The sequence below is a fragment of the Annulohypoxylon maeteangense genome (genome assembly GCF_022496945.1).
Source record: "Annulohypoxylon maeteangense strain CBS 123835 unplaced genomic scaffold GGS22scaffold_14, whole genome shotgun sequence".
NCBI classification, from domain to species: domain Eukaryota; kingdom Fungi; phylum Ascomycota; class Sordariomycetes; order Xylariales; family Hypoxylaceae; genus Annulohypoxylon; species Annulohypoxylon maeteangense.
In genome coordinates, this window is record NW_025953261.1 from 642,613 (window position 1) to 669,763 (window position 27,151).

At 47.5% G+C, this 27,151-nt stretch overlaps 7 protein-coding genes across 7 annotated transcripts; 4 read left to right on the plus strand and 3 right to left on the minus strand.

Moving 5' to 3' along the window:
- Window positions 1–242: 242 nt before the first annotated feature.
- GGS22DRAFT_190835 (uncharacterized protein) lies at window positions 243–2,747 on the minus strand (the record flags this gene model as incomplete). Its single annotated transcript, XM_047965035.1, has 2 exons — window positions 243–875; window positions 960–2,747. 2 exons carry the CDS (start codon window positions 2,745–2,747, stop codon window positions 243–245), a joined length of 2,421 nt encoding a protein of 806 aa, XP_047816690.1.
- Window positions 2,748–4,980: 2,233 nt separating this feature from the next.
- On the plus strand, window positions 4,981–6,656 carry GGS22DRAFT_168956 (uncharacterized protein). The gene has a single exon (XM_047962236.1). The coding sequence runs from the start codon at window positions 5,148–5,150 to the stop codon at window positions 6,438–6,440; it is 1,293 nt and encodes a 430-aa protein (XP_047816691.1). The 5' UTR covers window positions 4,981–5,147; the 3' UTR covers window positions 6,441–6,656.
- A 17-nt stretch (window positions 6,657–6,673) lies between these two features.
- Window positions 6,674–7,946, minus strand: GGS22DRAFT_41832 (SGNH hydrolase). The gene is made up of 4 exons (XM_047967035.1): window positions 7,617–7,946; window positions 7,390–7,450; window positions 7,123–7,311; window positions 6,674–7,025 (listed from the first exon to the last, which is right to left on the minus strand). Exons 1-4 carry the CDS (start codon window positions 7,822–7,824, stop codon window positions 6,719–6,721), a joined length of 765 nt encoding a protein of 254 aa, XP_047816692.1. The 5' UTR covers window positions 7,825–7,946; the 3' UTR covers window positions 6,674–6,718.
- Window positions 7,947–9,348: 1,402 nt separating this feature from the next.
- Window positions 9,349–14,594, minus strand: GGS22DRAFT_41853 (uncharacterized protein). The gene is made up of 3 exons (XM_047967036.1): window positions 13,445–14,594; window positions 13,220–13,377; window positions 9,349–13,140 (listed from the first exon to the last, which is right to left on the minus strand). Exons 1-3 carry the CDS (start codon window positions 13,920–13,922, stop codon window positions 9,445–9,447), a joined length of 4,332 nt encoding a protein of 1,443 aa, XP_047816693.1. The 5' UTR covers window positions 13,923–14,594; the 3' UTR covers window positions 9,349–9,444.
- Window positions 14,595–18,485: 3,891 nt separating this feature from the next.
- On the plus strand, window positions 18,486–20,790 carry GGS22DRAFT_168966 (phosphatase 2C-like domain-containing protein). Its single transcript, XM_047962237.1, has 3 exons — window positions 18,486–19,520; window positions 19,588–20,270; window positions 20,332–20,790. The coding sequence occupies exons 1-3, from the start codon at window positions 19,060–19,062 to the stop codon at window positions 20,388–20,390; spliced, it is 1,203 nt and encodes a 400-aa protein (XP_047816694.1). The 5' UTR covers window positions 18,486–19,059; the 3' UTR covers window positions 20,391–20,790.
- A 115-nt stretch (window positions 20,791–20,905) lies between these two features.
- Window positions 20,906–22,065, plus strand: GGS22DRAFT_168968 (uncharacterized protein). The gene is made up of 2 exons (XM_047962238.1): window positions 20,906–21,131; window positions 21,193–22,065. Exons 1-2 carry the CDS (start codon window positions 20,951–20,953, stop codon window positions 21,990–21,992), a joined length of 981 nt encoding a protein of 326 aa, XP_047816695.1. The 5' UTR covers window positions 20,906–20,950; the 3' UTR covers window positions 21,993–22,065.
- A 491-nt stretch (window positions 22,066–22,556) lies between these two features.
- Window positions 22,557–26,859, plus strand: GGS22DRAFT_41914 (DUF726-domain-containing protein). The gene is made up of 2 exons (XM_047967037.1): window positions 22,557–25,247; window positions 25,302–26,859. The coding sequence occupies exons 1-2, from the start codon at window positions 22,968–22,970 to the stop codon at window positions 26,631–26,633; spliced, it is 3,612 nt and encodes a 1,203-aa protein (XP_047816696.1). The 5' UTR covers window positions 22,557–22,967; the 3' UTR covers window positions 26,634–26,859.
- Window positions 26,860–27,151: the final 292 nt, after the last annotated feature.

The following is a 27,151-nucleotide window of genomic DNA, read 5'->3' on the forward strand; positions in this document are numbered from 1 at the left end:
GATACGATGGCTTAGATACTACATCACGATTTACATGTAACCCTCCTGAGATGCCCAAAAGTCCAATCGGCCCCCACGAAGTAAATACCTAACAAAGCCTAACCATACATTCTGCAAAAACATACCTACACTTCTTCGCTCTTATAATTGGAACATTCCTTGATTAAACCTTCCATACCATACCCTACCGATCTACACACCAATACGCTAACACGAATTCCTCCTAGGTACCTATGTATTTATCACCTATCCGTCTTCGTCTTTGTTCGTTTCGACCGCCTTGTAGGTCCTTTTGGTGCCTTTCTCTTCCCGGTTTGCGTCGTAGAATGGACAACCGTTTCTAACGCGACGCCGCCTTCTTCGACATCAGTGCTGGTGGTTCGCTGGATAAACTTGCTCGTCCCATCTTCGCGCAATTTACAACTTAATGAACTATCAAGAACATCAAACGTAAACTCGCAGTTTCCGACCCAAAAACGGTATTTCTCGGGGCCCTTTTTGCCCATGTGTGCAATATCCGCCATATATGACGGTTTTAGGTAATTGGCGAAATCGATCCACAGATTTACGCGTGTGTACTTGTCGAATGTCTGTTCGGGTAGAGATGAAGCCAGGTCGATCTTGTATACATTCCACGATAGAGGCTCCTGATGAATATATCGCCAAGATGATCGTGATTTAGAAGGTATAAAATAACCTTGCTTCATTTTGCGTTTCTGAACCGCGGACAAATTTGATACACGAAGGGATCCTATATCTGTACGTGTAATGGCTTTTGATGATACTTCCGTACTACCACGAAGTTGGTAGCGGTTCAGCCCATCTTGGAAGCTTGAAGTATTACTCCCAGAGGCATTGTTTTGATAAAGATCGTCCTAATTATACAAGTATGAGCAATGGACTTAAACAAGTAAAAAAGGCATCGTTAGTGATCTAATAAGAGTTGGAAAACTGCCTACCTCTTGTGATATACCTCCTAGATCGCGCGGAAATAGTTCCTCGCCGGTCTTGAGCCAGTCTATTATTGAAGTTTGGCTCGAGATTTCGGCATTACCGCTAGCTGACTCGGCGGATCTGAAGATTAATGGAATCCAAGAAGCATAGTCTGCATCGTCCAATATCGTAGCAAGTGAATATGGAACAACACTTAAAATACCCGTTTCAGATAGCATACCGTCTTCGGCAGGGAAGAACTTTCCTTCGGGATGAACGACTCTACCTATGTCCGTGAGTAGAAGGGGTACTTCTACATGTAACTTCTTCGCCCTATACTCAATGCCATCGTGAAGCTTTTTGATATCGAGAAAACGCTGACAAAAATTGATAAGTTTGGATTCCGACTCTTTATCCAGTCGCGGTTTCTGTGGGTGCAATACATTGAGAAAGTCGACTAAAGACGGACGGGGTGATGGTTCTGTTGATTTCAACATGGCTTCTTCGTTTCCGAGCATAAAATCATCCGCCACGCCGAGGAACGAGGCCATGTTGATAGAATGTACTACCCTAAAAGCGAGATATCTGGCCTCTTCAGCTTGCACCTGTGTCCGATCAAGTACCCGGCCGGAAGAGAATCGCTGAGTGCGCCCTTGCTCCAGCTCGTATTTTGCTTTTAGCAAGTAGAAGGGCAAATCTTCACCGAAAGAGTCTGGGTTTGATTGAAAGAACTTTTGGTGGGTGTATTCAAGAAGTATTTTCAGTCCTCCAGATGTATCATCATCGTTTTTATCATTCTTATCACCGGAGCGAAAGATATGTAATAATTTTTCCAATTCGCGCCAAGCAGGTGATCCGCCTTCCCTTTTATGCCCCACGGAGTTCGCCCTGCAGTAATCATTCATCCAAACACCAAGTTCAAACTGGCTACGAGCCGGCGCATTTTCGTTTCGTGCTCGCTCGCTCTCCTTATGGTCATTGGCCTTTGCAAGTTGTTTCAAAGCTGCTTCCCCAGATTTTACAATCCCATTGAATACCTCTAATATATCCCTTTGATCATCCGATGGCTCGCTTGTAGTTGGCTTGTAGATAATGTCGTGCTCAATCTGTGACCAAGCATGCATCACAACAGTACCTATCTGAATCTCAATACTGTAATGGGCGCCTTTATGATATCTGGGGATTTCGTCTTCTTGTAGTTCGACAATAACGTGGGTTGCTCTATAACCCGTATCCTGGACTTCGGTTTGATATTCCCTTTTTGAATTACCTTGGTTCGTTGTCTGTAGTGTTTTCGCTTCCTCCAATATTTCAACGTATCTCCTAAGATTGGACATAGTTGTGTTGCCCTGAGTCTTGCGAGTAACCTTCTTGATTTTCACTTTTCCACAGCCTCTAAGCCAAGATACAACTTTTTCAACATCTTGGGGGAAGTAAACACAGACTCTCACACCACCAAAATCTGGGAGAGCGTCTAGAAGGCTGTCAAGATCCTTGAAAGGCCCATAACTTTCAATCATTTGCTCCATTTCAAGGCTCTTCCAGTACCCATCCCAATTGCCACCCGCTTCAATCATGCGCCTTCTCAAGTTTTCCAGATCTATGCGATCAGCCTGTTTCCTTCTAAGGGAATCGATGGATGATTCCAGCTCCTTCATTCTTGTTGTAATTGGAATTGCTCGTAATGCTGCTGATCTCATGGCCTCGTTGAGAATTTCCTTCACTCTAGTGACGTGATCTTTAAAGGCAGATCTCTTCTCCCCATACGCTTTCCGAAAATTTGCATAGAGGCCATCGTCCAGCGGAGAATTCATGTTCTCAAGATGGTGACCACGAATATGACTGAATAATATAATTGCAAATCGACAGGTACCTAATTGACGATCCAAGAATTTGTGAATACAAGTACGGCTCACGCCAAAGTTGGTGAGCAAACGTCTCTCATCTCTTTATGCATTTTATACCTAGTCTTTGAGTCTTGTTCAAAGTTCGTTAAGTAGCTGTAAATAAAAGTAATTGGGTTACATTACATCTCGCGAATCGGATCGTGCGCATCTCCTCCTACAAATGAGGATACGTGAACCACGTATCGCATATAGCTGTCACCAACCACCTACGGAAACGTCCATACGCACTTCTATATGTAGGGTCTATGCGTATGTTGTCACAGTTATCCTGAATTTTCCATATAGTTACTCGTCTAGATTTATGTTGTGTTACCCGGACACTATACTTATCTCTTGGGCACATGCGCATTATTAGCCCAACTAAGTAGGGACCTATCGTCTGGATTAAGTTTCCGTTTCCAGGGACTCCCGACGCCCCTTTTGAAGATTGGATAATTCAGCTTGAAGGGAATTTCTTGAAAATTCAATCATGTTTTATTTTATAGGTACCTACCACACTTCTATCTTAAATGCCAATTCCAGGAGTTAGCTTCCTATTGACCTTTCACGTGTTCAAGGATGAATGGTAGAGATTGAGCCTGCAGTCGAAGCTGCGTCACAAAGTGGGTGATAGTAGCAGGTAGCTCGCTGTGAGCATACGTTTGTGATCAGGAACTGTATGGCTTTTGGTGCCCAACTCTTCGAGGGACCCCTGGGGCGCCATAGCCCCTTTCGTAATTGTCTGGAACATCACACGAGTCTCAAGGTGCAGTCAAGTTCCTATACATGGCTTCTCATCATAGACCCCTGAAAATAAGTCTACTAAGTACAAAGCAATGTGTACGTTGATATCAAGGATTTCACTAAGAACCTCCACAACCTGTAGTCTGATACCTATCCTCCAGTAGGATACAGATTCCAGTAATGCAGTCAACATCTAGATATCTCAATTTAAGTGTAGGGATATAGGTAGGTAGGTATACTATGTAGATAAAAATTCTACATAATACCATGGGGGATGCACGGACCGGCCATACCCCCTCCGGCCACCCTTGTTTACACCAAAAGTCACTGTTTTTAAACACTTGTAACTTTATGAAATAAAATCGTAAAATTCATATAATTATATTAATAGAAAGAGAGTTGGCTTTTTAGTTTAGTAATGTGGTAAATAATATTATAACTATCTCGAAGCGCGTACATATCTGTAACAAAATATTAGTAGCTTTGGTCCACATTTTTGTCAGCCTTGTCTACTGCCTCGCCGACCTCCTTATCCTCTTTTTGACCGTATATGTTCTTATTTTTGTTTAAATTTTGATATAATATGATTGTAGATTATTAGGCAATATTTTAATATCATCTTTGGAACATACAAGCGTTTATAGCGATCACAATTTCATCCTAAAAACCTTTCGTTACTACTAAGGTGCGACAACTTCAAATCAGGTATATAACCGCCGACGCGTTATCGAACTAAGCTTCAATCCCCAATCTGAATATCTCCTAAGTAGCTATGGGCCCTTGCGCTTCTTATGGTTCTATAAATTACTATTTTGAAGCTGTATCAAAGGTGGTGATAAAGTTCAAAAATCCTCCCTATGAAGTTTGTTCCTGGCAGCTGTAAGGAGGAAGACTCAGCTGTAGTGTAGCTGTCAACAGCTGTGGAGACTGTCTTGGCAACTGTTCGATAAGCCGGCAAACAGCTGCCAGGCCCCGCAGTATTTCACCTCCTTTCCATACATTATTCAAGTGCCAATAAAAATCGTAAAAATAAACTAATATCTTTAACGCAAAGTTTGACTTCGAATGTATATAATTACAAAGTATCAAAGCTTTATCTTCCATAATCATGTATATATTTATCATTGAAATCGGTGTGTTTTGGTGTAAGTCGGGTGGCCGGCCGGGGGGGTGGCCGGTGCCCGCATCCCCCATGGTAGCAACACAATATCCAGGACAATTGATACGCTTTAATAGAAAGGCATCTGAAGTAATTAGTAACGAAAATAGGGGTAACTCATGATATGAATATGATGTCTTTATACATATACGGTTAAACATTATTATAATATAAAGCATGATATGACTAATCCATTCTTCCCCACTATGTCAAAGCTTCCCCACATTCCAAGCAGCCCCACCTGTAACTTTGTGAAGCAGCAAGTTGCAATCACAACTTCGTCTTTCTACTTTCCTTCCACATCATCATAACTCAGGCCTATCATAAACTCTATTCCGCACCCTTGAATCCTAGAAAATACGAAGCTCAGAAAAGCCATAATCACCCTCCTATGCTCTAGTCCTAACCCCTCAACAAACGTAACCATGGCCAGCCCTAAGATCGCTGAGGTGCTGTCCCAGCTACAATCAGACATCCCCTCCAGCCTCGAATCTCTCCTCTCCAATCTCAAAACCCTGTCGACCCCCGAAACCATCTCCGCCGACCTACACGCCATCGCCAATGCCATCCTCTCCACAACCTCGCACCTAGGCGTCGTAACCCAGCGCACGCTAATCGAGCGTCTAATCGTCGCCGTCCGCACATTCGAGCAGCCAGACCTCTGGATCGACATCGGCGAGCACTTGCTAAACACCCTTTCCTCCTCCACCAGCAGCGCCAGCACCAGCGACCAAACCACCACCTCCGGCACCTTCCTCGAGCAAATCGTTCAACTACGGGAGCTCCTAGCCGACGCCCACGAAGCGAACGAAGACCACATCCTCGCCGCCCGCGCTCTCGCCGAAATCCCCCTCGACAGCTCCTCGCGTCGCGTGACGGAAGAAAACCGCGTCTCCGTTTGGGTCCGCATCGTGCGCAACTACCTCGAAGTAGACGACACCACGACCGCCGAGACGTACCTCAACAAGCTCAAGAACGTAATCTACCAAGTCTCCGACCCGACGCTGAATCTGCACTTCAAGCTCTCACAAGCCCGCATCCAAGACTCCAAACGCGAGTTCCTGTCCGCGAGCCAAGCGTACCACGACATCAGCCTCTCCGCCGCGATCAGCGAGGACGAGCGTCTGCACACTCTCGGCATGGCCGTGAAATGCGCGATCCTCGCCCCGGCCGGCCCGTTACGCAGTCGTGCTCTCGGTCGTCTATTTAAAGATGAGCGAGCGGCGGGGTTGCCTGAGTTCGGGATGTTGGAGAAGATGCTGTTCGACCGCCTCCTCGCCCCGGACGAGGTGCGCAAGTTTGCGGAGGGGCTGGCGCCGCACCAGTTAGCGCTTACGGCGGACGGGACGACGGTGTTGGCGCGGGCGGTGGTGGAGCACAATTTGTTGGGCGTTTCGCGGTTATATAATAACATCGGGTTTGACGACCTGGGCGTCCTTCTCGGTTTGGATGCCGATAAGGCGGAGGACACGACGGCGAAGATGATTGAACAGGGTCGACTTGTAGGTAGTATCGATCAAATCGACCGTGTGATCTGGTTTGAAGGCGGGGAAGCTTCGGGGGTGAAGGGGAGTGGACGGGCTGAGGTGAAAGTGGGTAGGGAGATGCGACGGTGGGATGCTAATGTGCAGAGCTTGGCGGAAGCTGTTGAGAACGTGACGAATGCACTTCAGCGAGAATTTCCTGAGTTCGTTCATGATAATCTGGTGGTGGGATGAGTTTAGAAAGACCGGGGAAGCAAGGCATGGAAGGCATTGGCGTATGAGCAGGAATGAGGAATGGCTGTTACTTGCTTGGTGTGTCTGGCGTTACCTAATGAATGAATGCATAGATACGGCGTCAAGGAAGACGATGTCGTAAATCGACATATGAGTTTCTGAAATGAAAAAAGTAGATTCATCTTATTCAACGAGATAGATCTTAATCGATGGACTGTCAATAAGCCACCTGGTATGGTAGTAATCTTCGTCTTATTAATCCGATCTAGTAGTCTATTCTAATCGAGGTCACTCTTACGGACAACGATATACCCCTGGCTAAGTAATTTCGGGTTCCCCCTCTCCTCCTCGTATATCATCTCCTCGATAGCTTTTCTCTGTTTCGGATCCGCGGCGATGCTCTTAATGTCGTCTTCTTGAGCTTCCGCCAGCCTGATCACCCTAATTAGCTGTTCTGCGATCTTCTCCCCCATGAGGTTGTAGCCGTCGCCGGAAAGGTGTACGCCGTCCATTTCCCAATACTTAGGTCTGTCCTCAGGTGCCATATCGTGGTATGGTATTGCGGTGTATAAGTCGAAGTAAAAGCTATGCCAAGGTTAGTATAGTATCCAATATCGTGACATGAAGATAGGCGGAAGTCCCCTGATCAATATACGAATAAAAGAGAAATGGTCACACTTACAAATTGTGTCTCTTATACTCCTTGATAGCCTTGTTCACCTCATCCCTACGCTCCTTAATATCCTTATATCTACTTCTCGTATCGGTTATCGTTAACGCAAGTACTTTGCCGCCTTGGGACAGTGGAATGTCCCAAGCTCTCTTCAAACCAGCAATAAGGTCTTCTGCTGAACATCCCCAGCCGAGGTCACTACATACAAATAAATTCTAGATTAGCAAACAGGTACTCAAATAGGAAGGTATAGTTAATCAGATAAGGATAACGTACTTTGTCCCACCTAGCACGATAGTCCAGTCATACGGTTCGCGATGACGATTTGCCTCTTTCCCTAATGTCGAGTTTCCATATTAGTATAAATCAACTTAACTCGTCGAATAAGGAAGAAAGTAGTATTAGTATAGCATAAAACACGCTATAACCACGGATCGAAGCAACATGGAAAACCCAAGACTGCGTTCCATGTCTCTATATGTGGGGCGAGCAAGACAACTCACAAGCATCTTCCATGCGACCAAGATACGAGCCCCTGGTCACCAAATCTCCCGGCACGCCATCAACCTCGTACAGGATCTCCCCGTATCCGTGGCCCAGGAACGCATCCTCGAGCTTCTCCTTCAGCCTCTCCGCGTACGGCTTCCCCGCCGGAAACCCGGCCGTCAGCGAGTTGCCGAAGCAGAGGATGCGCAGCGTCTTCCGCGACATCTAGTTCGGAGGGGGGCGGGGTGAGTTTTTCGCTTCTGCGGCTAAATGGAGATGGAAGCTGGGCGAGGCGCTAGAAGCGCAGGACGGTTCGGTTGAAGGACGGATTGGATAGATAGGTGGATATAGAGACGTAGCGAGGCAGACGGAGGTGTCACGAGACCGGATGTTGGGATGGGACGGACGAATCCCGACGTAGCTGTCAACGCATTCGGACGTGTTAGGCAGTGGTGCGTAATGCTCGAGTATGTATGTACGATGTGTCGGTAGTAGACGAATAGCAACCAGTAAAACGAGGAACAGATCGAAAAAGGAAACGGCCTTATCCCAACTCAGCAAGAAAATGCGAGAAAATGAGAGAAGAATGTATGAATGGACGGATGATGGGATGCGTATACACACCGTACGAGAAAGAGAGAGAAAAAGATGCGAAATGGAAAAGTTAACAGTCAACAAGGCTGAAAGTATAAACAGAAACAAATGTGTTAAGTGACTCGATGTTTAAACCGTGACCAATGCGGCGTGTTGCGTCAGTCAGGTGCCCCTCCTAAACGATTCCAATACAGTAAATGGGCAACGGCAGCTACGATAAGCTCGAGAACGATGTGGGGCAGCACAAGCTCCAGGCGCTATGATTAGGCCGGCATGCAGGGTCAGCCTTGCTGAAAAGCGTACCTAGGTGCCTAAATAGGTGGCAGGTGGGGATCGTTCACCTTCCCATCCCCGCAGAAACATTGAAACTTGCATCGAACAACATCGGAACGTCGTGAACACGTTGATGATGACTTATTATATGGGTCTACAGATGGATTGGGGAATTATCTAGGCATGCATAATTCGGTTAAGATTAAGGTCAAGATTGACTTGACCTCGGAAGTTTACCTAGGTGTTTAAAACGGCGGTATAAGAACAATCACTTGTGCTACTAAACATCAGAGATCATTTACTGTCATTGTCCATCTTCGCCGCAAATCACTAAATCAAATCACAGCCAAAAGACGCAAAATCACAAAAACAACAAAGACAATGTAGTAGTAGTAGGTAAGTAACTTGCAAAATTTCTATAAGCCATCTCGATGCAAGAGGATGCTAAACCCAACCTAGCCTAACCTAGCCGAACCTAACCTCCCCAACCTCCCCGCGAGAGAAGGATAGAAAAGTCTCGAGAAAACCGACGTCGACAAAAAAGATGTGATGGTGATGATGATGATGTGATGTAACGTAATGTGTGTAAAAAGGCCAATATCAGTCCGCGATGCAACTTTACTCAAACTTTCGATTCCCAACCGTATCCTCCGGTTCAAGTAGGTAAACAAGCCGATAATAAAAAAAATAAAGGACGAGTTTATCCGAAATAAGTTCTTGCGATGCAATGCTCGAGAGGCTCTTTGCCATATAGTAGTAGTAAGTAGTAAGGTGATGATAAGTCATGAGGTATGCCAAATTCCGGGCTATCAAACAATCCTCCCATTCATTCAGAAATCCTCCCTAACCTAGGTATTTTATTCTCCAGAATTGTTTTGTTTGTTTGATACGGAAGTTGTGGTTTTCATGTAATACGCAAGCCCTATCATATCCTAGGAACCATGCGCTTGTCGATTTCGAACCTACACTGTTCGACAATCAAAACGCCTGCCCGTGATAGGGGTGTTGGCTGTGTCCTCGTCCTCCGGGAGGTGGACTTTGCGCCGAGAAAGGAGGTGGGGAGGAGAACTGGCCGTGAGGGGATTGCATGCGTTGCGGGTTGTATCGAGGATCATAGTTATTGGGGGGCGGAGAACCGAATCCCGATCCAGGCGATGACCAAGTGCCCTCCTGTTCATAGACTGGGCCAGGGGTTCCGAAGCCGCCGTAATTAGATCCATGAGGTGTGCCGCTGCGTGCCAAGTTTGAGTACATGCCAGAAGGGGGTGGCATACTAGGTGATTGGGCCTGGGGTGGGTACTGTTGGAAAACATGTTGTTGTTGACGCTGGTTGATAGCATGCTGAGCAGCCTGACTACTCCAGCCTTGCTTCATCTGCTGCTTTTCACGTTCCCTAGCCTCAATCGCACCCACTAGTCCTGCACCAGTTTGTGTAGGGGCATTCTTATTGCCTGCCATATTAATAAGCGGTGTTCCTGTAACTCTTGCGACGTGTTCTTGTTCACGAGCAGATAGATGCGAGTCACCGCCTCCTCCTTGGCCGCCGAGAACGACACCGGCACCCCGAGAACCGGGACGTTGCAGCAACTCGCCAGCGCCTCGCGAGTTTGGACGTTGAAGTAGTTCGCCTGCTCCTCGGGAGCCAGGTCGGTTTTGTAGAAGGTCTTGAGAACTATTACGCGAATGAGAAGTTCCCATGTAGTCCTGGCCTTGACCACGCCCAAGTGGAGGGGTTGGGGTGCCCGCTCCGAAGCCTCCGAGTGTATTTCCAGAGGACTGTCTCTGGTGCGCATAGAGTGGTGTTGCTTGAGCAGCCGCAGCTCGTTGTTGTACGAACTCTTCAGCTGAGAGGCCATGGGCTGCGGGGTTACTAGGCGCGGCATTCGTAGTAGCCGGTTGCCAGACAACACTTCGTCGTACTGTATCTTCTGATTCCTGGCGATTGTGTCCGGCCTCCGCCCCAGGCGACCTACGCGGAGGTTGAGATGCGGGCGAATAAGCACGTGGTGCTGGAGGAAATGGTCCCTGCTGGGGGTTGTTGGGGGTAGGAGTCTTCGTTCGGGGTACTGCCGCGTAGTTCACAGTTGGGCCGAAGTTGATGTCCGGAATATCAAATCCGGGTCCTTGCATAGGGGAGTCGTCGTCATTTCCTGTCGTTCGGAGCACACCTGCTCTTGGTCGTTCGCGTTCGCTCGAAGATGCAGTCTCCGTTGAGGGGCGTGAACTAGCATAATCGGGACTATCGGTTGATGCCGAGTCGTCATAACGACTAGCCTCATCATATCGGCTGCTCGCTTGGCTCTTGCCCGTAGGCTGGCGATGCATACCCTGATCCGGAGGAGGCATTCGAGGTCCTGGTTGGAGAGGGCGGATCTGACCCAATCCAGCCGCGTCGATACGATTACCCGTCAGACTTCCGCTGCTCGTAGAAGGGGTCTGCGGCGACATATCGTCACGTTGTCGATGTTGCAAGCTGTCAGTGCGGGCAGGGAGCGGTTTTCTGCTAAGGGATGGAGATGTGTTCAGAGGAGGTAGAGGTTTGCGGTTCCCTGGAGACATTGGTCCATCTTGACCGGGTCCGCCAGGTCCACCATGTCCTGGTGGCCCTTGCGGCGGGTAGCCTCGATACATGTTCTCATTAGGTGGATAGCCTCGACCACGCCCTTGGGGAGGCATGCCAGGTGGCATGTTTGGTGGGGGTCGTCCACGGCCTCTTCCAGGAGGCATCATACCGTAAGGAGGAGGCCCTCTCTGACCCGGAGGTCCGGGAAGCATATTACCAGGAGGTGGTCCATAACCAGGCGGAGGCGGAGGTCGGTTACCATTGGCAGTTCCGGGTCGAGAGGTTGGCGTTTTCGGTCGTTGGCCTGGGCCAGGCGGTCCAGGGCTTGGTCCTCGTTGACCCATAGGTGGCGGGCTCATTAGTGGTGACCTCGATCGGATTCCTCCAGGGCCGGCTTGAGGAGAGGTCAGACCAGGAGGCGAAAGTGGGGATAACGGTGAATTATCCCTTAATACTTCACCAGGTCCGACATTAGCAGGCATCCCAGTATTGACAGCGTGAGCATGTACCGGCGGGGGTGGACCACGTTGGTCCATCATCGGCTGTGGTGGTGGCCGACGTCGCTCTTCGTTGTTTCTTCCGCCGCTGAATGCATCTCCAGTTGGTGGGACGCCGCCAGCTTTTGCGAGCTGATTAAGGGTAGTCAGGGACAATCGGCTGTTAGCTCGGCGCATCTCGGGCGAGTGGTAGGGTCGAGTCGCGGGAACATGGCCTGGAGCATGAGAGAAACTAGGAGGTTGAACAACTGGCTCCGGAGTTTGCATCCTTCGCATTCCTTCGAAATCGCGGATCGGGCCATCGCCTCGTTCTTCGTCGGAACTCATACGTTCTGGAGTTGAGGCTAAATCGTTCATGAAACCACGGGCTGGATTAGGTCCACGGACGGATGAAGCCGGGCTCGACGCATAAGGGCTGTTCTGGTGAGCCAGTGGTTGAGGAGGCCCAGGTATACTAGAATCCGACGCGTTGCGAGCATGACCCGACTTCAAAGCCATCGCCGAAACTTCCGGTTCTCGATTTACAGGCGGAGCTGAGTCGTTCCTTATATTCGGTCGACTATTTAGCGACATCGATCGCGAGGTACGGACAGACGGAGGCGCGTCATCTGCAAAGCCTACACGAGGTCTCGACGCTCCACCGACGGCTGGGCCAAAACTAAGGCGCTTGCCGTGTCCGTTGGTCTTGCTACCCGAACTGGCGCTCTCTGCGTCATCTGTACCGTTCATTCGGGTACCGGTTAACTCTTTCAATTTCTTCCTCCACTCTCGCTCATTCCAACCAGAGCTACCCTCAGTTGCGATTAGATCGGATACGTCGGAAAGCTCTAAATAGCCGTAGCGTTTGTGTTTGGGCATCGCAAACATGAGAGATCTCGAATCCAGGACACTTGCGACAAGTCTTCCCGGTCGGCCGTAGAGACAAAAGGTGTCCCAAGTGGGGAATAGAAATCGTAACATCATCTCGAACCCGCTGACAGCTGGGTGTACTTCGGGCATGATAAACACGAATCCCTCGCTTTCAGATGGCGGATCTGAATGGATCGTGATGTTGCCCTCGATCTTGACCAAGGTTGACGCGTCAATCAACGACTTAGCTTGGGGATATAGAGCGTATGCGGAATAGGCATCGCTAATCGTTGCTATCGGTAGCATCTTCTTGGCTTTCTTCCCATCTTTTCTGCTGTCATAAAATTTGATGTCCCCCTTCAACAATGGAACGTGCGAGCGATCATACGGTGACTTCTTTTTGTGCTCCTTCAACAGCTTTTGGTACTCCTTCTCGTCCGGTGGCGTAATGACACACCAACACCGTCTCCATGGTACACCAGCCCCAAATCGGACTCTGACCCATTGATCCATCGGTATCCGTGCTCTTTCCATAATCACACCGATATTGTTCAAGGTCTTTCCCTTACCGGCGATCAATGCTCCGGTGTAGGCCTCTTGGAGGGTCGAATGCTCGAACATGGCAAGTCGAATACCGGATGTCCATGAAACCAGTGATTGCTTAGAATTGAAATGCAGTAGATACCGGTTTCGTCCTGCCGTCGATATGCTGAGAATGTTCTGTAAAGGTGTCTCTTCATTTGTCCTAGTAGGTAAAGATTCGATCTGGGAACATATTAGCCTAGACTCTAATATTCTAATAGTATGACCCCACGACGGTCCCGGTGTTCGCTAATGCTCGTACCATCTTTATGGAAGCATCTGTCAGATTGACGAATTTCGGTAGGACTTCCCCGTCCTCACCAGCGGCATCCAATTCCGCCGCATCCCACAGGGACAACACGGTCCCTACTAGCTGTGCGAAACATTCCGTCCATGTCCGGTCGGCATTGGGTTTCCCCTCTGCTAATTGTTAGCTACCTAATGTCGCGTCGATATAATATTCAATTGACAATTGAGTATAACTCACGTGTATTCTGATCATCCAGCTTTAGAAAGTAACCCTCTTGATACAGCTTATTCACATGGCTGTTGAGGAAGGTGAAGATGGGTTGAAGTTCGGGAATCGTCTCTTCGTTTACATCCATGAGGGGCGGTTGATAGGCCTGCACCATGGACAGCGGCCTAGAGGTACTACGACTCGTTGTTCTGCGATGCGTCTCGAGAGATATGGGTGCAACGGCTAGTGGAGGCGAATTGTCATGATCGAACCGGACTGGCGGCGATGCTGGTAATATCGGAGTGGAAAATGCGCGAGATCGTGTTCGACTGCGGAATCCACCGACGTTAATAATATGATGGCCTTTGCTCGAATTATTTAAATCGGACTTGGAATTAACGAATGGAATCTGACCGTCCGGCGGCGACGGAGAGGGCGTAGACGAGTCGCTTAAGATTTTCGGATCACCGTTAAAAGAAGTGTGGTGAGAGCCAGAGAATTGGGACATAAACGACAGCACTTTTAATGGTTTATGTTAGTACAAAATACAGAGCATACCAACCAGCATAAATGTTTAGGTGCATTCGTCAGCTAGGAAAATGCAGTAAAATGAGGTAAATTGGCGGGGAAGTTAAGGGAGTCATGAACTATCATTGGCTAAAACATTGTTAAGGGTTGTAGGGATTGTAGGGGTTATGCGGTATGCCGAAGGAACAGGAACAATTAAATCAGGTACCGGTACATGTAAGAATGTCAGGTGCAGATGACGGATGTAATGTAAAACGTACGTAAATAAATAAATGTATGTAAATGTAAATGTCAACTTTAACACTGTTTAATGAATCAAATCTTCAGCTGTAAGGTTAAGCTTGATCTGATCAGATCATACAGCATGAATATGTTCAATGTTCAATGTTGCGTTGAAACATCAGTGATTATAGGGATGTCCCTGTATGATTTCACTGACACAGAGGAGATAAATGTAGGTGAGTAACACATCCCCGTGGACGAATGGAATTCCGGGAGTGCGGCACACACAACTTTCGGTATGCAACAATCGAAATCAAAGGCAGGGTACGTTAGGCGTAGGTTATGAATGTGCCTCACTTGGCCTTACTTGGCTGTTCTTTGTGATAGGTATGTAATGTTGGGATAGATTGATTGACGCCTGTGCTGCTGATGCTAATATCGCAACAACTTGCTGACTTCAGAATTTCAGGGTACGCTGGTCATGGTGTGGGACAATGACCCTTATGTCATATGTAGCAGTATACCTGTCTACATACAATGTAGCAGCATGCAGATGCTGGTTGGTAGTACCAGCTGTGATGAACGGCAACTTTGCCAAGATGCTACTTGACAGACAGACTCAAGGGATCGCTCTAGTTCCGATGAAAGAAAAAAACAAAGACAAGGGACGGAAAACGGATAATAGAAAGAGAGGACATGTTACTCACCGCGATTCCTACCCATCTTGAACCAAAGAAAAAGATGAATTAGATAAGCCCTGAACCCCCTAACAAGCTACCGGAAGAGAATAGATGGAGAGAGGATATCCTATTCCATCAGATGAGTTGTTCGACGTTGGTTCCTAAAACTACTTGGAATAGCTGGAGCGCTGGAGCGAGCGGGCTAGGGGCGGCCCACAGCGGACGATTCGGCTGACGATGGCTTGTCGATCTCGAATTGCGTGGTCTTCGATTATTACTAGTAGGCTATGGGTACCGATGGGTATGTATGTATGTAGTATGCAAGACAAACAGTTCGTATGTAGATGCGATCTGTCAAATAATGCGAAAATAAAGACACAGCAACAGCAACAACAAAAAAAAAATAAGATATTAATTAGATTATGGGTCGAAGATGTAAAAGACCGAAAGAACCAAACATTCGAAAAGCCGAACTTGTCTCGCAACAGGTGGGCGGATACGCGAGTTTTGTAGCTCGGGTTCTTAAGCGTCTCCACGCGATACGAATTTGTGGAATGCGAGGGAAGGGTAAAAGTCTCGGAACCCCGTATATCGTGTATGAGTCGTTATCCTGCGACAAAGATCAGGTGGCCGGGCCTTGTCCTTTGACTATCCAGCCTGCCAGCTTCCCCAGAAAAAGCCTAGTTTCGAATAGCGCGATGAGTATAAGAATTTCCACTTAATGACGAAAATGACAAAGCGATCAATGCTTTGCTGGTTGACCGTTGAGAATAGGTATGTGAAAACGAGCGTATAGTTAAGCGTTAACCCGTTCCCTGCGTTGGCAGGAGTTGGCAGGAATTATTATTGACTAAGTCCTCCGAGATGTTTGCCGAGAATGCGGAAGCGCCGGAAAATTCGATTTACCAGTCTAGTTATCCTAGGTTGAGGTTGGGAGGCAATCTGAACCCTTGGCGCCGGGATTCTGTTAGAAAGAATAACCTTTGGACCTGGAGAAAATGGAAAATGGTGTCGAAGGAAATGAGAGAGGCCTCTTGAAAACGACGACGAGGAAGAACTGGTAAACTATTTCGATAAACCGATTTGCCGGCTTTAAAAATGGATACCAGCTATGTTGCTTGGAAGCTCGTATCTATCTACGTTCTTAATGGCAAGGTGGTATGTCGACTTGGCTGCTTGGAAAATAGGTAGTTGATGACAAAACGTATGGGGCAGGGGGATACGTCAGTCTGCAACGATAGGTGACGGTCTTCAACGATGGTGAATAGTAACTTCATATTAATGGGTACCCTCCCACTACACATGCTCGGAGATACCGTCTTTTTGTTCTAGTCGCCACATATATAGCCTAGCTCCCCGTGCTACTGCAGAGCTACCGTAGAGCTACCGTAGACTGAGAATATGAATAGCAATAATACCGTAGCGGGTCTTAAGTTCGACGATGCGCGCGGGCGTACATGCAGTACCAGGTTGCATACAGATACGTCCCTTGACGTTGTAGATACTGTATGCAGTAATATGCAATACTGTACTCTGTAAGGAATTAGGGTATGCCTGTCAGGCCTGTATGGTTAGTTGCGTAGCTGCGTCGATCAATCATCCGTCAGTTTGCAAGCTGCGCAACCAAGCGATTCTTGAACTTGTTGCCTGTTTCGAGAATAATGTCCTCCAATAAGAACAGTCGTATTCGGAAAGATCTGCCTCACCTCAGACTGAGGATTTTCGATGCCATAACAGACAGCTGTCTGGCAGTATTTAGCATCGTCTATCACCGATTCCCATCCTAGTTTGGCGTTATGGTGGGTGATTTTCGGCAAGTAGTAAGCATTAGAAGCTTAGAAGCTTAAAGAGAACCACGGACCTTGCAACAACGATTGATTGGATAAAACACGTCCCCGGATGAGACGGATACTTCCATCTGTGGAGGCGTATGACCATCCTCGAAGGTTTTCTTTTTTTATTAACATCTTCAAGAGTACATAAGGCTCATCTAGCCTGAAGACGGGCTATGCGTGTCTTACCGAGAACTTGAACTTGACGTGGCATAAGGTGTATTCTCAGTTTTTCGCAGTTCTGTAATCTGTAAGTGAGAAAAATCTACAGAGTATTGTCGACCGATTCAGGCCCGCACGCGCCCAATGTTCTACCGCAGCGGTTCGACCTCGCAAGCTAAACCACTGACAGAACGTATGTCATAAAATAGCACCGTCTGAGCAAGCGCTTGATCGCTTATCAGCCACTGCCATGCATCCAGCCAAAAACTCGGGTATCCTATCGCTCCACAGCGGTGAAGTTTCGACAGATAGGAACACACAAGAAGGACTGTCAACCCACGTAACCGTCACACCTTGAAGAATCCTTCTTCAACTGTTTGGATTTTAGAGCCTTGTTGAAATGTCGACATCTCGCTGCGCCGCTAAGATTCCGCGTGGACCTAGCCGCCTTGCAGCTTGCACCCTTACACCCTAGTGACAGATCACAGGGAACCCCTACAGATTTAACAAGCCAAGCCCCTCGGGTTTCGTTAGGACCGCCGAGATCTGGGCATGCCAGTAGCATCTAGGCGTCCATTGTGCCGACATAAAGAGGAGGTACAGCATCCTTCTCCAACATTTACCATTCATCGATCGAATACGGGTTGATATTTGGGTTGCTGAGTAGGACATCTAAGCCCCGGATGACGCGCGTTTCTGCGAAATCATTTTTGGTTTTCTTTTTCTTTTTTTTCTTTTTCATTCAGCGAGAATGAAGATCTTGAAAATTTTCTATAGGGACAACAGAATTGAATTTTAATATTCAAGGAAAGAGAAAAAGAACTATCGAATAGAACCTGCACTAATCTTGTCGCATACGTCATAATTATCCGTTAAAGCAACATAATACTAGATGGAGCTAATATTTTTTAGTCATTTTAGCAGGTACCTAATAGTACCTAGTACCTGGCATAACTCCGGCAATATAAAATAACATTTGAACATTCAGATTCAGATATTCTCGTCTGAGTCAATTGAAGAACTCTTGCACATGCATATTCCCATCATAACTTTATTAATTTCGAACTACCTACCTATTTACGGAAGCAATGGATATCCATGACAACTGAACAATCAAACGAGCCTAGGTACCGTATCAAATCATAGCCATGCACTTCATAAACTCATGATTGATTGTTACATTATTCTTTGCGTCACACGGCATTTTCAGAGACACAATGTTGCTGCAACACTGTGGCTTCCGAATTCCCTTTGCATATATTAAACGCCACAGGTGACTTCGGAAACATTCAATGCCTTGTCAGATTCTAACCTCCGACGTACTTGTCTCACTTGGATTCTTTTAGCCAGTTGGCAACACCACGAAGACAAGACGTACGATTGCCCATCTCTATATGGGATCGAGTTAGGTACGCACATATATGCCAAGTCCATTGTCGGCTGAGGTTGTAATAATTTTTACAAATACATACATTAGCACATCCAAAAGAATAACATATTGCAGCCGAATACCCGGATTGTAGCTTCGTGAATCTCTTATATGGCTGTCTGGCTCGATGGAAGATAGATGTCCACATTTAAGGTAACGTATCTAGCTTAGTTTCTCATACCATCCACTAATATGCTTACAACCCTTTTTTGTATTAGACGTGTACAGCGTACAAGCGTCTATGTCTCTGGTACGACTCAGTGTAATTATTGATATTTCGATGTTCCTCCAGAAACCACGACAGCACGATTTCCATCCCACAAGCTGTGGTGATATGATGAGCGAGTACGGAGGCGCAAGACGGAACTTGAAATGTTCATTTCCCGCATAATCGAAGGTGATGTCATAGATATTCTAATAAAAGCATGAGCAATGCTTGTAATGCTGGTAATACTAGCAATGTTGTACGGGGTTCCAAGCTCCCGGGTTTATTCACGTGTGGAAGCAACACTGCGCTGCAGCGCTCAATTAAATCGGGATGGGACTTTACGATAAGCGAACTCAAATTCCCTTATCCCTTATCACAACCTAGGTAGAATTGTCCCATCGGCGCATCACCGGGCAACGCAACTTACAAGCCTCAACTCAACTCAACCATTCCCATCCTATTATTACCCTTACCCATTAAACATAGCGCGTCTTACTAGGTCGTATAGGTCGTCTTCCATCAACGACATTTCTGGCTGCCAACCTACCGCCCTTAAGGTCTGTGGTTAGACCTCATTCGTGGGCATGAGAAGGTCGGCTCCCTCTTTTTTGTTGGCCTCTAATTCTGGTCCAACGCGACGAACACTATCGTCTTCTATCCACCTAGCAACATGGCACCGGCGCCTCCAATATACCGCTGGCGTTGGCGGTAGCCGTTCTTCTAAAACCACCGAACAATCCGGTAAATACACAACACCTCTTCTAGATTCCTGTCCGAAATTACCATTCCATTTCGAGACCGGCTTTGCGCTATTCGCGAAACGAACTCCGAGACCGTTCCCCCCGCCATTTCTATCACCTCCGTCTGGATCGTTTTCGGACCCCCTTAGTACTCATCATCAGAGTCGCGACAAGCGAGCCTTTGTAGATGGCGAGCTCATCAACGGATGGACGAATGGCGACGATGCAGTCTATGCTAGCGAATATTTTATCTGCGCCAATGATGGGGTTGGCGCTTGGTCGGCTAGGCCAAGAGGTCATGCAGGGTACTTTGTCCCACGGTCGCCCGAGCTTTGCGCATAGCAGCCCGTGATTAATTAACATTGATTATAGTTTATGGTCAAGGTTGATACTGCATTTCTGGGTGGCGGCGATGCAGGAAGACATTGTAAAGCTGCGACCGCCTGACCAACCATACCGCCCGGATCCCATACGCTACCTGCAGCAGGCGTACGAGCGCACGATCGATGCGACCTCCGGCCCTAACGACTGTCTTGGAACTACGACAGCCACCGGGGCGCAGCTCTTTTACAAGGCTGACGCCAACAATCCGGCGCCATCCGTAACACCACTCCTGTACGTTACAAACCTTGGCGATTCCCAGGTCATGGTTGTACGGCCGAAAAGCCAGGAGATGATTTATAAATCGAACGAGCAGTGGCATTGGTTCGATTGCCCGAGACAACTCGGAACGAACAGCCCAGACTCGCCGAAGGAAAATGCGGTCTTAGACGTAGTGGATGTTCAAGAAGGCGACGTCGTGCTAGCTATGTCGGACGGCGTAATCGATAATCTATGGGCGCACGAAATTGTGGAAAACGTATCCAAAAGTGTTAGCCGATGGGAGACCGGAGAAGGGGGCCAAGCGGGCGGCCCCCGCAAAGACGGCGCAAATGGCGGGATGACTTTCGTTGCCCAAGAACTCGTCAATGCTGCCAAATATATTGCACTGGATCCTTTTGCGGAAAGCCCTTTCATGGAGCACGCTATTGAGGAAGGATTAGCTAGCGCAGGGGGTAAGTGATATATCAGTACACTCATCTTTATCTAAGATATATGTATGCTAACAACCTGCAGGCAAACCCGATGATATTAGCGTTGTAGCAGCCTTGTGTCAGCGGAATGCTACTGCATGATATATCCGTCGACGTTGGCAAGGTACACTACTTATCGTATCTCCAAACCTCCCGGAGCGGTGAAGATCTACGTGCTATAATAGCGCATCACCACCATGTCTCTCCCCAATCATCATTATGATGAGCTATTGTATGCCGTATAACATGGGATTGGTGTTACTTGACTTATATCTTATTCAAAGTATTAGACTTACAATTATAGACTACTTCTCTAGTTTTGGGGATCATATACATTTTCTACGGAATTAGCACGGCGTTGGAGGAATATTTGGAAATAGAGGAGAGATATTGATCTTGAGCAACCAGTTGAGAGCTGAATAGCCTCATAATTCATAAATTCAACAAATAAATACGTACTTCCTAGTGGGGTTTTGCTCTCAGACTTTCAAACTTCAGACCCGCACCCTTGGCAATTTGATTGGAAAAAGCTTAGATCTTATCGTTATCGCTATCGCTATCAGGCGCATTCAAGCAGATTTTCTATAATAAAAAACTTCCCAATTGACTTTTACAATGCTAGCTACAACAAACACCATTTGACGAAGGCAAAGTAAAGCAACATGCCTCGTGCAAAAAGATCCAAGCAGTATCGGAAGCTCATGGAGCAATTCTCCATGGGCTTCGGATACCGAGTACCGTACCAGGTTCTCGTCGACGCCGACTTCATCGCTGAAGCGAACAAATGCAAGATGGACTTAGTACGTCGACTGGAGGATACTTTACACGGTGAAGTCAAGCCAAGTACGTTCCCATCGCCCCAGTCACATTCTATACCTGTATAATGCTAACGGCGATCTTTCAGTGATCACTCAATGTTCAATGCGACATCTCTACGAACGAAAATCGGAACCCGGCGTGGAAGCAGCTATCGAACAGGCGAAGACTCAATTCGAGCGACGACGATGCGGCCACCACCCTGACGAGTACCCAGAGCCACTAAGTGCACTAGAGTGCATACAATCAGTCGTCGACCCAAAGGATAACTCTCTAAACAAACATCGCTACGTATGCGCCATCAATGACGATGCTGTCAGAGCGAGTATCCGGCAGATTGCAGGAACACCGTTATTGTTCATTCGAAGATCCGTCATGATCATGGAGCCGATGGCAACAGTCAGTGCGAAGATCAGATCAAAAGACGAGAAGAGCAAATTCAGAGCGGAGTTAAAGACTGTCGTCGGCGGCAAGAGAAAGAGAGAGGATGATAGTGACGATAGTGACCAAGATGGAAATGAGAAGCAGGGTACAGGAAAATCTGACGAACCTGAGAAACTTGAGGAGAAGAAGAAGAGCAAGAAGAGGAAGCGCGGCCGCAAAGAACCGAACCCGTTGGCTGTGAAAAAGAAGCAGCCAAAGCCAGCTTCAGATGGACAGCATTCGAAGGCACCCGAGGCAAACGAAGCAGGTGCGAATGAAGCTGATGCGGCAGAGACGGGCCAGGCGGAAGCACCTAAACGAAAACGCAGACGAAGACGTGGACGCGGGGCTAATAAGGCGGGAGGTGATGCTACGACTGAAGAAGCCACTGTTACGCCTAATACTGCGAACAGCACCGGAGAGGCTCCAGCTGTTGTGTCTAATACTGCGAATGCCGAGGAATAGACTCTGAATTAAATATGGGCAGATAAAACTTGGCGTAGAAAAAAAGGGCGTTTTCTCAAGGGACAAGCTATGGGATCCTTGTACTTTACATGCTTTATGCATTTGATACCATTGACTATTGACAATGTTTAAGGTTGCATTCTTCGTTAAAGGATAAATTTACCGAAATGCAAGAAGCATCTCTAAAGTGCCCAGTGACGTATAACTAATACATTATATCTGGATGCACATGTCAAATCAACATTAGAAGTCTTCAAGGTTTGTTGTAAAAACAATATTTGGATGTATCACACACGACATCACAATAACCTCATTCAATTCAACAATTCGCGGTCGATCTGACCTAGCTGCCTAGTTCGATAGTGGATACATGTAATTACTAGGTGGTACCTGAGTACCTAGAATTAGCTGCTAGCATGGCCGAATTAGGCCATACTCAGCCTCATGTGACAGCAAACTGGGACCCTAGTCCGGGTACGCACGCAGGCTACGTAGGTACATCAGCCCCCCGTCTCCCCTAAAATTGTGGCTTTCATTTTTTTGCTGGGCAGCTAAGATAACGGTCTTACCACCACATACCAACTAAACTCTCTCGAACTCAACTCACGATCATTAAAATTTCCCACGTCTTTCTTAAGATGGTTTTCCGTAGTACCTCGCGCAAACCGTGTCCTTCTCCTCAAACTAGTGTATGGTCGAGAAACATTGCAAACATCAGTCTTCTGCTTTAACTTGCAAGGGTTTGAATCGGTTTCAAGGGTCCCACGGATTTGCGTGTTCTGACGATCACTTATCACTTAAGGTGCTCTCCGCCTAATTGCCGTGGGGAATGTTGAAATTCATTGCAACCATATCACGTCGGTGAACTAACAGAGCTTCGACCAAGCACCCCAGCGACAGCACGCAAACAGCCAAGATCATACAGATATAGGATACAGTAGCGCCGATTAAATACATGCACAAAACCTCGGACCAATGGCGCCGGTAGGAGGAGTCCAGGAACTGGATGATTTCGGTCTGCCCATCAGGAAATATGTAAGCCCCAAAGAGGGGGAACAAGATGACGGTAAAACCACGTCAATTAATAAGACGAATGGGACAGCGAAAGATTCTGGTACTCCAACGAAGGAGACAGAAAAGTTGTCAGAATCGTCACAAAGTTCAAATCATGTATCGAAATCAGAAATAGTAAAAGGGTCAGAGAAAGAGGAGGTAAATGTCAAGTTAAAACCTCGCACGAAATCAAACGGAACTTCCGCCGCCAATAGCGACGACGAAGACTTTCAAGATGCGCCCTCTACGCCGCAGCCAGAGCTAGAATCGGAACCAAAGCCACAACCAAAGACAGAACCAGAACCAGAATCAATCCCAGAGCCAAAATCGGGGCCAAATACCCAACCCGGGCCACAAATTGTTCAAGATGTCGACGAAGCAAAGACTCCTCTACCTACTCAATCCGAATTCAAGAAAGAGACGATAGAGGCGAAAGAGGTTGTTGAGACGAAAGAAGCGAAAGAGACAACTCCACCATCCAAAGAGGATAAGAAAGAAGGATCCGACTCCTACGAGAACGTCGATCTACCACAACCTACATCCAAACGCAAGAATACCTTGAGCAAGGACGTACAGGCAATTTCGGGGCCGTCGATAAAGCAGATTGAAGCCAAAAAACATGCCGACGAAGCTACTAAAGCTTCGCATGTTGCCCATAGTCGGGATGTTAGCCTGGCGAGCACGAATCACGACGTCTCGGAGTTTTCCCACCAGCAGTTAACAGGGCATCATGAAGAGAAAAAAGATGACGACGATGACGAGTGGCAGGCCATGCCAGCCTATGCACCGTACGATATATATGATGACGATAATAAATTAATAGCCAAAGAACATAACCCTGACGAGGATGATAATTATGGGTATGGTAGCCTCGGCGGCGCTGGAAGGGGTTATACAAGGGTTCTGGATGACGAAGACGCAGAGTCAGAAACCAGTATGGACGACAATACACGATACCTGTTCAAAGACCTCAAGAGCACGAGTATGACGGAAATGGACGAGGAACAACGAGATGCCGTTTCCCAGCTGCAAGCTACGAAAGATTTATTAACAGAAGGGCAGAGGATAGCATACGTTGGGGTCACCCGTCTAGAACTCTCCGAGATGATCAAGGAAGCAGAAAACCTTAATTCGTCGAAGAGAATAAAGAAGGATGTTCAGATGGCAGCCGAAGCACTGAAGATGTGGTCTCAGAAAATCATGGTTCGGCTCTACGCCCACATGGAAATAAGCCCCGCGGAACAAGTAATGATCGAGCAGTTGGCCGATCACGGTGTTATACCCAAAGATCTAACGCCGGCCCTTATGCAGAACTCGAGGGTTAAAAATCCGATGGCAGAGGAATCGACGCCGTCTTCAACACCAACATTTTCGTTAAAGAGCCCTCGGTCGTCTATTTCGACGTCTCCTGGGAGAGAGAAATCCGCAGAGCCGCCACCACCCTATGAGAGCCATGAAGGTGAAGAAATGCCAGAAGTGAGGACGCCCTCACAATTGCCGAGTAGTGACAAGATTGATATCGATTTGCGGTGGACTGTCCTTTGCGATCTCTTCCTCGTGCTAATTGCTGATTCAATTTACGATGCTCGATCTCGTGTGTTATTAGAAAGAGTGGGACACAATTTGGATGTGCCTTGGATAGATATCTGCAGATTTGAGAAGCGTGTTACTGATGCTTTAGAAATGCAACAACAAGCAGAGAAAGAAAACTGGAACGAGGATGAACATCTCGAGAACAGGAGGAAACTCGCTCAAAAGAGACGATACGTCATGATGGGTTTGGCTACCGTCGGAGGTGGTTTAGTCATCGGTCTATCTGCCGGACTCCTAGCACCCCTCATTGGTGCTGGTCTTGCTGCGGGCTTTACGACGATTGGAGTTGGCGGTACGAGCTCGTTCTTAGCTGGTGCTGGAGGAGCAGCTATCATCACTTCTGGCGCCGCCGCTTCTGGTAGTTTCATGGGTGGTAAAGCTGCAGGTCGACGAACCGGTGCTGTGAAAACCTTCGAATATCGCCCGCTACACAACAACAAACGTGTTAATCTAATTGTGACCATTTCTGGATGGATGACGAGCACAAATGATGACGTCCGTTTGCCTTTCAGTACTATCGACCCGGTAATGGGCGATATTTACTCAATTTTATGGGAGCCAGAGATGTTAACCAGCATGGGTGACACCATCAACATTCTGGCGACCGAAGTAAGATACACACACCCCTTGATAATTATCGGACGCATGAACTAATTCGTATAGGCTCTTACTCAAGGATTACAACAAGTTCTTGGCAGTACTATCTTGATCAGTCTAATGGCAGCCCTTCAGTTACCTGTGGTCTTATCCAAACTAGCATACTTGATCGACAACCCCTGGGCCGTATCCCTAGACCGCGCATGGGCTTCTGGCCTTATTCTAGCCGACTCATTGATTGACAGGAATTTGGGTACTCGACCTATCACCTTGGTCGGTTATTCCCTCGGGTCGCGCGTTATCTTTTCCTGCCTTCTAGAATTGGCTCGAAAGGGTGCTTATGGGCTAGTCCAGAATGTCTACATTTTTGGATCGCCTATCGTTGTCAAGAAGGAGGAATTCGTCAAAGTCCGTACCGTCGTAGCCGGTAGGTTCGTAAATGGATACAACAGGGCGGATTGGATTCTGGGCTACCTCTTCCGTCTAACCAACGGTGGAATTCGCCGCGTTGCGGGTCTAGCGACTGTAGATGATATACCAGGTGTGGAAAATTTCGACTGCACGGATTTTGTTGTCGGCCACATGGAATATCGTACGGCGATGCCTAGACTCCTTAGAGAGTGTGGTTGGCTCGTTGAGAGCGACGACTTTGGCGAGATCGAGGACCCTGATCCCGACCGGTATAGAGAGCGACAGCGCGAGCTCATCAGTGAGATCGAAGAAGCTCGCAAGGAATTAGAAAAGGAAGAACCAACGAAAAAGGGTGGATGGGGTATCTTCGGCCGCAAGAAGAAGGGCTCGCGTCAAGAATGGGAGGTTTACGAAGATACCAAGAGAGACGGAGATGTGCCGTCTAAAACGGAAGATAAGGAGGGCAATAATCACGGCGTCCTATTCGACGTCGATGCCATCCGAGCTGAGCTCGCGAAAGAGGAAGAGCTCGAGGTAAAGGAGTTGAAATCTACACTGCCGCCCATGAAGCTCGAGTTCTCCCCACCACCGCCCTCGATCTCGTCGTCTGCTAGCCCCAGGGATGCCTTCCATAAGACGAAGAGCACGGGGGATATCTACGGGTACGGAAACAGGAGCTCCTCTTTCGAGTATAGAGTATCCCAAGAACGTACACCGACAAAGAGCGTCGGATTCGGTATCCCCCCACCCCTGGAAGAGAACGAGATTCAAATGACCTTCGACACGTCTTACGTGGAATCACATCGCGATGTACCGCCACCTCCACCAGCAAAGGATTTCGCCCCTTCGCCGTCGCCGTCCGCGCTCTCGAGGCCAGAGATCAAGAGTTCGCAGACGACGCCGAATATTGCGTTGAAAGACCCCTGGGCGGATGACGACGACGAGGAGTTTGGGAAGGAGAAGGAGATGACTATGACTTTTGCTTAAATAAATACTTGGCTTTTAGGTAGCGGAGTAGTTTGAGAGATGAGGAGGAGTAGAAGCGAAAGCGAAGATGGGAGTAGAGGTGGGAGGTAGCGGGAAGAGCGGTATAATATGGTTAGCTAGGTATGGATGTGCTGTATGATAGGCACTTGTAATGTACTTAACCTGAGGCACCTAGTCTAATGGGTAGAGATCAAATACTTGAATGGTATCCAATGTTATAAACTGACTTTGCGTTGTATTCAAGTTGTGAGTTTGGGGGGTTGATGAGGTAAAGGGGTATGGAATACGATTAAATGAATGTCGTCTGCGTATATACTATATTAAAAGGTACCTACCTAGGTAGCATATAAACTAGATTAAACTGCTTAGACAATCGTCTAAATTTCTATACTAGCTGTTGGGTTTTACAGCTCGATTAAATGAAATTCGAAAGTAAAAAAGGTCATGTCAATTCGTAGAAGGTAGGTAAATACAGGTAGGTAGACGATCAAAACTACAGCCATCTAATTCCGCAAGCC